The sequence below is a fragment of the Condylura cristata genome, unplaced genomic scaffold (assembly GCF_000260355.1).
Source record: "Condylura cristata isolate star-nosed mole 26May11 unplaced genomic scaffold, ConCri1.0 scaffold00002, whole genome shotgun sequence".
Lineage (NCBI taxonomy): Eukaryota > Metazoa > Chordata > Mammalia > Eulipotyphla > Talpidae > Condylura > Condylura cristata.
The window spans coordinates 54,454,370-54,467,430 of NW_004567103.1; the positions used below are offsets into that span (position 1 = coordinate 54,454,370).

At 37.6% G+C, this 13,061-nt stretch overlaps 1 protein-coding gene across 6 annotated transcripts in view; it reads right to left on the bottom strand.

The window, feature by feature from the left end:
- MARCH7 (membrane-associated ring finger (C3HC4) 7, E3 ubiquitin protein ligase) overlaps positions 1 to 11,003 on the bottom strand; it is a 37,376-nt gene extending 26,373 nt beyond the window's left edge. For 4 of the 6 annotated variants that reach the window (XM_012728359.1, XM_012728351.1, XM_012728347.1 and 1 more), the window contains exons 1-2: positions 10,838 to 11,003; positions 3,319 to 3,482 (exon numbers count right to left, since the gene is read on the bottom strand). In XM_012728359.1, coding sequence (XP_012583813.1) covers positions 3,319 to 3,471 — 153 coding nt within the window. In that variant the 5' untranslated portion in view covers positions 3,472 to 3,482; positions 10,838 to 11,003. Of the gene's footprint in view, positions 1 to 3,318; positions 3,483 to 9,649; positions 9,701 to 10,484; positions 10,499 to 10,837 lie in introns of those variants that run through there. The other 2 variants (XM_012728344.1, XM_012728340.1) reach the window with 2 other exon arrangements.
- Positions 11,004 to 13,061: the final 2,058 nt, after the last annotated feature.

Genomic DNA, 13,061 nt, shown 5'->3' on the forward strand with positions numbered 1-13,061 from the left:
CCGCCTGCCCAGGAGATCCACATGGCGTGGCAGACCTCTCCTGACCCGCCCGCTGCTCCCCTCAGCAGTGTACTTTGTCGATCTGCCTGTTCTGCTCCCCACTCTGTCCCTGGTGAATCCTCTCACCCTCTACATCTCTGGCCTGTACCCCAATTCTATATGAATAAATAAATCTTAAAAAAAAAAAAAACCTTAATATTGCTGCAACCATCCTCTAGACAATGCTTCAACACAGGAAACTATCTAACATACAGTAGTGAAAGCAGATCCGGAATGAAATACTCTTCTTTGGCTCCTCATTACTTTGATCCAATCTTCATTATGATAACCTAACAATTTCTGCTTTGAAAATTTCCCAGTAACTTAAGCCATCCAAAGTAATTTAGAACTTTGTCATCATCTTCTTTTTAAATATTCATGGAGGGTTAAAGGGTTAAGTCTCAGCACTGTGAAGCTATAAGTAGACAGGTTCCATCCACGCCAGGGAGGTGACCCACATGGCACAGCAAACCTCTTCTTGTCTTGCCTGCTGCTGCTCCCCTCCCCTCAGCAGTGTAGTTCAGTGGATCCACCTGTTCTGCTCCCCACTCTTTCTCTGGTGAATCCTCTCACTCCATCCCCTGCAGTTCCTGTGTGTATAAATAAATCTCTAAAACAATAGCTCTTGAACTAGAGTACCTATTTCCACATTATCATGAAATACATTCTTATTTGTGTGAAGTAGTCTTATACTACTAAGTGTATTACTAGGTCTAGTGGAAATAGTCTTCTCAATTTTCATAAAAGACACTAACTGGTCTTAAGAATTTTAGGAGTCACCCATGTCTAATGTTTTTTTTTTTTACATTCTAAAAGAACAGGTCTGTAAGGAAGAGGATAAAGAAAAAGAGAGGCACCTGCTTCATCACAGGCAGGCATGAGAGCTACTACTCATTCATCCCCAACTTCATGATAAGTCCAAGTCAGACATAATATTCATATCAGAAAACTTAGAAGTCCATTTATCCCTCAACATACTCTAGGAAGTTAATATTTAGATCATTTCAATTCCCCTTTGTAATGGTGTATCCTTTGTGTACAATGAGTTTTACCTATACGAGGTAAATACTATGAAGACTGTCCATGCTATTATTCACTATTCCTTTTCAGACCAATCTGCCAAATATGGCTCCTTTGAGGAGCTGATAGTCTTTTTCTTATGAATATACCTTATACACTGGTTGTGTTTGCCTATAATCTCCCTAACTACTTTCTAAAACAAGAGTCCAAGCTTAACTTTAAAATATGGTAGGGCTTATGAATGTTTATCAGTATAACCTTGACCTGCTTTTAGTATTTCATCTACATTTTCCTAATTAATTTTCAAATTACTTGTGTGTGTACATACATACATACATATACACATATATATACACACAGGCTACTCTATTAATTGATAAGCAAAAAATGAACTATCTTGGTTCTTTTAATTCTTGAAAAAACACAATATGAAGATATGTAATTATACTAAGCTTTGTAACAACTAAAAAAATATATAGGTAACAATAAAAAGGGTTGATAAAAGGAACCTTCTGAAAAGCCTCTTTATATTAAAAACTAAAGTCATCTTAACAAAGCAATCAAGTGCAGTGGAATTACTGGCTGCTTAAAATTAAGTTACAGGAAAATATATAAAAACAAAACAGTCAATTACATAGTCATAAAATACTCCCAAATTTTTACTTTTAACAGCAAATTGTAGGAATTAAATTTTCTTTTTCAAAGATAGCTAATCTACTTACTATCAACCAAAGAGGTTAAAAGATCTGTTTCCAATCATTCAAATTGTAAAAAATTTAACAACAGTAACAGAAATATCAGCAAGATTAGTAATAGAGGCAGCCCAGTTACAAATGACCAAGTTTCAAAAAGATATTTAGAAAATCAATTGTTCGGAACTTGGAACTTACATTTTCCCAAAGAAACAATGAAGTGTTAGATTCTTAAACTCATGTACATTTTAAGATAATCATAAAACTACAGAAAACCACGTATTTTCCAGATTTTAGAAATCCATGAAATGAGATAGTATCTGTCCTGTTTAACTAAAACTGAAAAATAGTCTATAAAATGTCAACTTCTATAAAAACTATAGGGAACTCCATATTATTTAATCTACAGTATAACTAATATTGAACTAATATTCCCTAGTCCTGACCCTCTTTTCTGAAACTTCAGCTTCCCTAAGTATATGGGAAGAATGGAGGTATCATGTTGTAGACAGTTGGAAGAAAAGCAAACGCAACTTAAAAAAATGTTCCTTTTGCTATATAAAGATCTCTCATTCACTAAACTTATATTTTAAGTAATCGTAAGATTATTAAATCAAAAATTATCCAAATTGCAATATTCTGATAAAAAATGCACTGTAACTCAAAAGATATAACCTATTCAAACAAACATAAGGTCAGAAAATGATGTAATTATAAGGTAACACCTAACTTTTAAATTTCAGGCATTGTTGTTCTAAGTGCTTTACACATATAATTTCTTCGAAATAATAAAAACTCTACGAGGAAGCTACTCTTGTCACCATTTTACAGAAAATAGAAATAAAATTCTTTGCGCAAGACCACAGAGGAATTCCAATCTCTATTAACAAAAATAACAGGGCCCTCCCTGGTGGCGCAGTGGATTAGGACACAGCACTGCAACCTAGAGGCAGAAATGTCAGCTCGAGTTCGATCCCCAGCCCCGGAGGTGATCCACACGGTGCAGCAGACCTCTCCTGTCTCACCCGCTGCTCAGCAGTGTACTTTGTCAATCTGCCTGTTCTGCTCCTCACTCTGTCTCTGGTGGATCCTCTCACCGCCCCTGCACCTCTGGCCTGTACCCCAGCTCTGTATGCATAATAAATAAATCTTTAAGAAAAAAAATAATAAAGCAGCCTAGAATAGTTGATTTGATTGGTAATATGCCTATAACCCATTTTTTAAAAGTCTGCATCTGAAAAGCAGTATGGGAAATCCCTATACTTACAAAACTGATTTGTATGAAAAGTTGCATTTCAAAGTAAATGTCAAATTTTCTAAATATTTCAAGACTTTCCACCCTAAATTATTACAATTAGTAATAATAAAAACAAACGTCAGTATTTATGATGTGAACACTCACTGTGCTGCACATTTATATTTAAAGTATTATGATATTGTATTTCTCAGATCCAGCTGAGTGTTGTAAATACACCCAACTACTTTTCCAAAATAAAAAAAAAAAACAACATGTAGTCCAAAGGTTTTTGAAAACAGGCTATGCATATATTCCAAATTAAAATATTACCTGATATTCAGGATCCAATCTAAATGAAGAGTCTCTTGAGTGATAGGTGTCATTTAAACTACTACCCCTGCTTCCAGACATCATCCGAGCACTTAAAGAGCTGGAGGGTTGAACAGAAATTCTTCTTGGAATCCTTGAAGGTTTAGATTCCATTCTTAAGGATCCTGTAAAATGTAAATTTTGATTAATTGCTGTTGGGAAAGTGTGCAAACCTTAAGATTGTTAATCTTTCTTAATCATCAGCTCAAGTCAAGAATTAGCAACAAATTTTATCTGGCATGGTATACATATGAGACTGTGATCACCCCTATTTTCTAAGGAAGAGGTCTGAAATCCAAACATTACTTACTGGCCATAAAAATAAAGCAAACAGCGTAAAGAGGGATGAAGCTTGTTTCCAAATCCTGGAGTCTTTTCCTTACGCAGTTGTCTCTCTACATAAAATCCTACATGTTTTGCCCAATTCTCTTGCTATCTAATACTTTTAGTGTGCAGTATGCATACCATGAATATTAGCTATATTTTGTTATCTGCAAACCCTGTAACACAGTATGTTTGCACATGACTGTGTGTCTAGAAAATCTACACAAGCCCCATTCAATTTCTAGCCACAGTCTTTATGCTGTTCACAGTATATACTTTTAAGATACTATACATGACTGAGGCTGTAATTTGTCTTCCTGTATATCTCTCCTCAACATAATTTCCAAGTTTTCTTCACTAAACATTCCTCAGCCCATTTAAGATTAACTACTAGCTACATACTATATTTTAAATACAAACACACACATACACAGAAATAAAAGTTTGAAAAAAAGACAAAGAACCCAGGAACATAGTTACAAAGGTATGTAGAAAGCATAGGGAGCAAATGATTCAGACTTGAGCAGGATCACAGATAATGGAAGCAAGGTTATAAAAGGAAAAAAAAGCATCATATGGAAACTGGGCACATGGCAGGTGATACAACTGGAAAAAAATTGCTGAATGTAGAAAACAAACAGCATTTTAAAAATTTAATTCTTAGGAAAAAATGTTTACAAAAGGAGGTATGATTGGTTGAATTTATAAGGAAAATAGTAAACAGTAAAAAAAACTGAAAAATCATGAAACGACTGTATAAACACATCATTTAGAAATATGAAGATAATGTCTACATCAGCTAAAAATATTGAAGGATTGCTGCCGTTAGAAAGTGGAACAGATAATGAAGCAGGGCTATTTCCTGGTTTGCCTAGAAGAGACCCAGTTTACAGCCAGAAAAGTCCTAATTTATGCTTACTATTCTGGGACAATTATTAATAGTTCTCGCATTGTCTCTTAAAAGTGACCTGGTTTGGATAATAAAGCAGTTTTTTAATATTTTATTTTTACTTTTTATATATGCATACAAGAATTGGGTGTAGGCCAGAGGTATAGTGGGTGGGGGGTAGTGAGAGGATTCACCAGCAAGAGTAGGTAGCAGAAAGGACACGTGTACTCAAATACACTGCCAATGGGGTGCAGCTGGGGAGACAGGGAAGGTCTGCTGAGTCATGTGGGTGAGCTCCCTGGCTGGGGATTGAAGTCATGCCACAGTGGCTGGTGATAGCGTGGTAGCACTGAGACTAACCCCTGTGCCATCAAGGAGGCCCTTTAAAGCAGATTTTGAAATAAGCTCATTCACTAAGTTTTTTTTTTTTTAATCAAAAACAAATTGGACATTTAAAGAAGACTGAGAAAGAAAATACTAAGAAAGAATAATGTTTAAACAGAGACATGCAAAAAGCTATAACTGACTTAAAGTAAAGAGATACTGCATGTGTGATCTGAGGATTTTAAACAGAGACAAAAAGCTATTTAAGAGATTCAGGCCTACAAACAGTTGGTTTACTTTGACTAAATCCATACCAAATTCTTACTTGTAGATTTACTTGCAGAACGAAACTAAGCTAATAGGAAATCTGCTCAAAACAAACCTCCTGGGAGAAGGCAAAGAGGCAGAGTCCTCTGAGAGGTATAATTTATATTGTATGAAATTATATTTGGTAACTCCTCTACATAAATTGATTGAATTTTGACAACGTAGGTGTTACAAGAAAACTTACATAATTTGGTTGCATAAGTTGTAGGTCAAAACCATAAAAGTTAATACAATGTACAGTCCTTGAAAAACTTTTACCAGACCACTTACAAAGCTACAAGAAAACATCACTCCTAACTTACCAGAACAAGAATAAGCAAATAATATATAAAGTAACTTTAAGTCTACCAGAGCTATAATCACAAGGCAACCTGACAACTAAAATGCAGAGTCCCTTGAAAAGGAAATATGGGGAAAAGGCAGTCACTATAAAAGCTGAGAGTAGTCAAAATTTATTGAATTCTTAAAATTCCCCTAGGTCAAATATTTGCTAGTAAGTTTAGAAACTGGAAACTCAACTACAAAATCTTTTATGTAGGCTTCCCTGTAGGCTTTCAGGGAGTACTGGTAAGAATGAATGATAAAAGATCTAAAAGTCTTGCTCTCTGCCGCAGGGCCCAACCAATGCTTCCAAAAAATTAAGCTATTCCAAACCTTGCACAAGAGCACAATGGAATACTACTAGTTGAGAGGAAAAACAACAAACCAACTTGCCATTTGTATCAACATGGAAGGAACTGAGGGGACTATGCTAAGTAAAATAAATCAGATTACTTTACATCTGTGTGAAATATAGAGACCTTACTTACACATGTACAGCCATTAAAAAAATTGAAGAAATAAAATCATTATTAACATTTTACTGCATTTTGGGATGGCTTTTGTTTTTATATTTAGTTTTTCAGAATTTCTTAAAGGTACTTCATTGCACTATCATAATTAAGGGAAAGGGTGATTTCCAAATGAAAAGACATAGTAATTTAACACATTACAATAAAATCTTTAAAAGAACACTAAAGAGTAATTCCCTTTCTAAATAGCAGTACTGATGGCTTAGACTCTATTATTTATAAATCAGAAGCAGCATTAAACAAATACTATTCTAAAAACAAGAGTAAAAGTTAAAATCACTTCACAAAATGGAGTTTATATTTCTTGAGCCTTCAAAATTTCAAACATACACACAGCAACAATACAATACATACAGTCCTAGCAATTATCAACATCTGACCTACCTTGTCTATTTTATAACCTAATATTTTAAAACAGCCCATCGTGACATCTGCATGGCTGTTCTTAAAAAATGTTCTCAATAACCTGTGGTAAATTAGAATATGGCTATGAATCCCTTCATCTGAGTACATTTACCCCTTTGCATTGTGCTTTCATTGGTATGCCTAGAAGAGACAAAATCTTGTTTCCTCAACCCCTGAATGTGGGCTACCATGGGACACTTATTTTAAGAATAAGTGAGAATGAAGTGCAAGTAACATTACATGATTTGCAAAGCTGTAAAATCTTCAGCTTCACTTTCACTGTCTCATAATGCTGTCTGAGACCCCCATTATATATTTAAAAGTGGAAACAAAGCCTAAATGTTAGCCAACACCAACTGCCAGACATCTGAGTGACACCATCTTGGATTTTCCAGACTGAAAAATCCTCCAGTTGAATGCTGGTATGTTAGTAAGCCCAGGCAAAACCAGCAGAATTCTTTCTTTTACAAAGAACTGTAAAAAAAAAAAGTAAACAGTAGTTTTAATCCAGTAATTTTTGACACGGTTTGCTATTAGCACTAGAGTAAAGCTTCATGATAAATTTATTCTATTATTACTTTCCTACAGTTACATCACTATGTTTCTAGTTTCTATGAAAACATCTTATTCTATTTCAGGTTTTAACTTACAATCTGCCTTACATAGCTACTGGGATTGCAGTTACTGAATTAACAAAACATTACTGTACAATAAATTCATAGCATTTATTTCACAGCATAGCCAATAGTCTTTCAGAAATACAAATTCACAATTCCATTATTTATTTCTTTTAAACTTGGCATATACTTTTGCTTAACAAAATCTGCCTCCAGGTATATTTTTAATTTAATGGAAAATCTTAGTAAACTTACTAATGCTAATGAACATGGACACAGAGAAATGAAGCCATCACATCAGAAAAGTACTTGAAAACAGAACTTTGTGTGTTTTTAGAAAAATGTCAGGCCCTCCCTGGTGATGATGCAGTGGGTTAAAGCACAGCACGAAGAAGCTAAAGCTACTTCCACATGAGTTCGATCCCCAGACCCGGAGGTGACCCACATGGTGCAGCAGACCTTGTCTGGCCCGCCCGCTGCTCCCCTCAACAGTGTACTTCGTCAGTTAGCCTGTTCTGCTCCCCACTCTGTCTCTGGTGAAGCCTCTTACTGCTCCCGCACCTCTGGCCTATACGCCAGTTCTGTATGAATAAATAAATCTTAAAAAAAAAAAAAGTCTACTAATTTGTAGCTGACATATTTAAGACATAGATATATGCAAGTACCCAAGCCTAAAAAAAAAAAAAAAAAGTAGCTACAAAGTTCAGCATCTCCATTAAACAGTATCACTATAATGTAAGTCTACACTAGATTATAAAATAACCTGTTCTCCTTTAAAATATGTTTAGAGTCAAGTTTCAATCTTCATTCAGTATGTGGGGCTTTTTTTCTTTCCTAAAAAGTGACAAACATGTTATACTGAAATGCAATGATCATAATGGAAAGATGAGAGAGCAGTCTGTAAGGTTCAAAATTTGTCCTCTTTTTAAAGCTAATGACAAAGTGGGTGTAGTGCAGTGGGTGATTTAAAACCAGGTGTTCAACTTATCCAGTCTAACCGGTAGAGCCACAGAAAAATATATTTGAGAGCAAGTAAAACCAGCTTTGATCACATGAGTTCAGACCAGACTGGAAAACTTAAAAAATTAAGATCAATATAATTTAAACATCAGTCAATATTCAAATTATAATTTTATCTCCCTCTCCTCCTCACTTCTGGGATTTACCTTGAGATTACCAACTGCACCAAAGACAGAACTTCTGTAAAATACTGATTAGTGCAAGGTAAATTATTTCACTGCTTTAGCAGAAACTTGAAGCTCTTACTCAAGTTGTAATCACCCTAAAGCAATTGGTTTTTGATTATTTAACAGTTAAAAGGTTCACTAGTTCTTAATGTTGGTCAAAAAATGAAGTTGGATGTAAACCTGTTTCTTTCACTTACGAATTAATTTCTCACTGTTCTTTATTTCTGGCACTTTGTAGTAACAGAAAGGTGTAATAGCAAAAATAACCAAAAAGTCACTTTTATTCAGTTTAAGGACAATTTCTTTCTATTCTCTACTGTATAGAGCACTTTCTGAAAAGAGTCCAGTCTTTCATTTCATGGCAGTCATGGTACTAAAGTTCCATTCAATTTATTTCAGTTGGTAGGAGCCAGTTGTCCATTTCTAAAACAAGATATGACTTCCCAGTTTCCTTATCAAACTCCCCACTTATCTTTCACATGTCAAAGAATACTTCCTGTACAATTTCTCCCCAACATTAAACACTCCTCTGTTCTGTGTTCCCACATTTCTACTATATACTTAACATTAAGGTCACAGTTCTATATACATTATTGTGATGATTAAATTGTGAGTTGCAAAGGTCACTTTGTCAAGCTCTTCTTATGTGAAACCATAATTGGTAGCTAGAATACAACAGATTATAAAAAGTTTTACATTATTTGTTCATTTTGCGTTATTATATCCCTTAAATATAATATAAAATTTGTGAACCACTCCTATAATATAAAATTTGTGAACATATATAAAATGAAGAGCAGTGTGAAGAGGTTGTGATTAAAACTTCACTGTATAAGAATGCTGGATAACTTTTTATATCCAAATTGACTACGTGAGGACATCATGTAGAATATAGGTGCATGTGTACATATGGCGTCTTCCCAGCACATAAACTCTCTTGCAGAAAAAGAAATCACTTGTACTTTAAAAAGTAGAAATAGTTACCCACTATTATTCAATACACATCTAATTCAGGATGCAACTTTCAAAATAAGCCATGACTATACAATAACCACCAGACTTTACACAGGTGGTATAACTTTGAGTGAAAGAAGAGTTTAAAAGTTCCTGCCCACATTTGTAACCTAGAACTTGTATAAATAGAACTATTTTCGCATATAGAAGCAGTCAGTATTCTGGGAGGGAAACGCGGAGTAAAATTTTAAGGTTATGATGACCAAAAATGTGTTACAATGAACATTCTAACTTTAGGTATCAATTCCAAATGTTTTTATCCATTAAAATTTTAGTCTGCATGTATTATACCCCCTTCCCCCCACCCCCAGCATGTTGACTGGTACACACTAGCTCATGTAATTTAATACTCACATCAACTCTAGGAATTAACTGCTATGTTTCAAAATATATTTGAAGAGGTTAAATAGCTACGGCAAAAATCAAAACTCAAACACAGATCTTCTGACTCTAATGCATCAAACAACACTTTCTGTTCCCAAAATGTTGTAGACCTGCAAGTGAAATTTTAGCCCCATTACTCAAACGAAATTTTTATATATATCTCAAGGGAAAAAAATTTAGTTACCCAATGTGCCTTGTTAACAGTTTACGCTTGATACTTAAATCAAAACAATCTTTAACCTTACTTCTTACTTGCGGATAGAAACGGAAAGGCCGGATTAAACAAACAGGATTTTTTAAAACAATGAAAAAAGCCTAAAAGTGCTGCTGAATCAGAGGGAAAAACTTAATCAGTTTCACTTGGTACATTTACTTGTTAAGTGCCTCAGGACCGAGGTCGGAGACATTTACTACCAACACGTTGATTTTGCAGATTATTAATATTTAATCTGTGTACTGGGAAAAAAAAGTATTACTGTAATTTGGGGGGGGGGTTGTTTGTACACGTTCACCTTCACTATGTACGCAGTTTCTTCAAAATGAGAGCGTATTCTCCTACCGGTGACTTCCATATTTTTACTTCTTACGCCAACAGGTCCTTTTTAATACGCATTACCTATTTTGAGTAACGAACAACTGACCCCAATACAAAAAGAACTCATAAATTATCACGATATTCAACAACTGGGGCGATCAATGAGCAAATCTTCACTGCCTCTCAGGAGCTGGCAAAGTCCCTCCAATTCGAAGCTGGATCGGCAAGTCCTAACCCTCCCCGCCTTCAACACCATGTTCACTAAAATACCTCACTCGTGACACTCCCAGGTCGCAGGGATTCCCCGGAGGACCCTCCTCGCCCCGACGGAAGAGGCGGCAGCCGCAGCCGAAGCGTTCAAGCCCCTTGCCCTCGCCCGCCACCCGTCACAAACTCCACCACCCGATGAAAGGTCAGCGGCAGAGGAGGTCTACGCACAGCCCGCTCCCACCCCCCGCCTCACCTCCACCCCGTACCCCTCGTCCGGGATCCAGCTCCTCCGACCCATCGTGCGAGGGATCTGCCTCCGCGACCTTAGGCCCGCACTTCGTTTCTTCCCCTCCCCCACCCTGGCATAGCCTCCAATCACTTCCCGAAGCAGCCCGAGCTCCGCAGCTTATTACCCCCGTTGCCGAGTTCGCACTGAACTGAGCGCGTCCGGCTCGTAACGACCACACCGCCGCCTTCCTCCTTGGCGTTGTAGGCCTCTAACTGAGGCAGAGCAGTCGACAACCAAGCACAATGGCGCCCGCCCCTCTCCGGGATCCGGCGCAGAACCAGCCGCCACCGTTAAATGCCCCTCCCTCCTCCACCTCCCCCAACTTCGCGGACTCCGCCGGCCTCTCGCGAGAGTGGCGGCGCTGCGGGGATCCGAGAGCTGCGGGCTGGCTCGACGTACCCCACCGCGGGGTGGTGCTCTGACTGCGGCAACCGTTGAAGGGCTGCCCCGGGGGAGGCAACGAGGCGCCACCGGTAAGCGGCTGCGGCTGATCCGCCGGCGGGCTGGCGGCTGGGCCCGCGAGTGTGCGGTCGCCGGGCTCCGGGCGCCAGAGGCCCGGCCCAGGCTGGCTACCCTCGGCTAGGTGGCGAAGGGCTGGAGGATCTAACCCTGCAGCTCCCTGGCGCCCTGGTGCCCGTCTAAGGCCCTTGATTCCACCGGCCATACCTGCAGGGCCCACTACCCGAAATACCGCTCTTTTTATTTTTTTTTCCCTTTTTCCTTTTTTTTTTTTTTTTCTTTTGCTTCTGGTAAGCGGCGCACTGAATGTTCATTGACTGGAACCAAGCACTGCATTTCTTCCACCCCCTGCCCGCCCTGTTTGATCTAGCTGCCAGCCCTCCCCTGGCAGGGGTTGAAGCCCATTTGCCTGGGACCATGGTCCCTTGCCATTCAGTCTTGAAAGCGGTGCACATTTTGCAGTCCTGTTCTTTCAAAGTCGTCATGCTAATCTTAGCGTAGTTACAGATTTTGTAGTAAAAAACCATCCATTGAGAAACAGGAAAATTGTGAGGTAAATGATACGCGGTGACTACTGGACGAAACTTTCCGAAAACTGTAGATGTGGTTAATGAAGACATAGTTGAGGACTGTACTAAAGAAAGGGAGTGGCTCCAATTGTGGATTTTAGCCAGTGTACGGATTTAGGAGGTATGTGGATTTTGAGTGATGTAGCTAAGGTTCTTTAACGGTAACATGAAGTTACTGAAACTTCGAGTCTTACCTAGGGCACTTCATTTGAAAAGTGACCTACTCAGTTGTTTTAAGCAATTCACGGGGTCCAAATCATTTCAATTAATGAAGTTTAAGGTTTGTATGTGTTTTTTTGTATTTCATCTGAAGAGAATGGACCATCACTCTCATACCCATGCCACTCTGCCTTACTGTATTAAGTTGGAAAACATTATTTTGAAGATTTAAGATTTGATAATGAATGCCAATCTAGCATTTTTTTTAGGATGTGGGTTCAAGAGTAAGCATCTGGTATGGGATAAAGTGAATTTATTACTTTAGAAACGAATTTTTAAGAAAATTTTCTTCTAGCTCATTTGAGTATTTCTGTAGCTCTATGGGTATGGGTATACATACCCTGAGGTACCAGACCTGCTGCCTCTCGCTACTTTGTTGTCTTCAGCAATTTCTTAGCCTCCATAAGCCTTGATTTCCTGCAAAATGGGATTAATAACAGTGGCTTTTACCCCCATGAGTTTTTTGAAATGATTAAATGAGATAAGGCAGTTCCCAGAATATAGTAAGCATTTCATAACTGTTAGAGCTTACATTCCATATTTCCTCCAAGCCACCACGAATCTTGTTTTTCTGTGGCTTAATATTACATAGGCCCCTTAAACGTTTACTCAAGTATATTCTTCACTAAGAGGAATGACTGTACCATTTTCCTGAACAAGGCAGGCAGGCCCGGTAGAGCTATCTTGTCTGCAGAACCCCCATACCTGACAAGGATGGTTCAGACACTGGCGGATTATGGCTTCTTCCCCACCCACCACTGATGATATCATCAGAGGTGAGTGTGGCACCAGTTTTCTGTGCTTAAACAGATTTTCTGGACTCTAGTTTCGTAGTTATTTATTTATGCTGGTAAATAGGTAAAGACCATTGATCAGTAGGTTTTTTAATTATTTAATAGTTAGCTGGATGGTTTTTAATGTACTTTTTTATTTGAGTCTCCAGCTAATTATCATTTTCAAAATGATATTTTGAAATATATTCCTATCTTAAAGACAATTTCATGGGTGTTGCGGGTGCAGATATTAACAGTTGTAACTATATTTTTTAAATTAAAAATCAGGACAAGATACCTGACAAGAAAATTATTTGATTTTAGAACT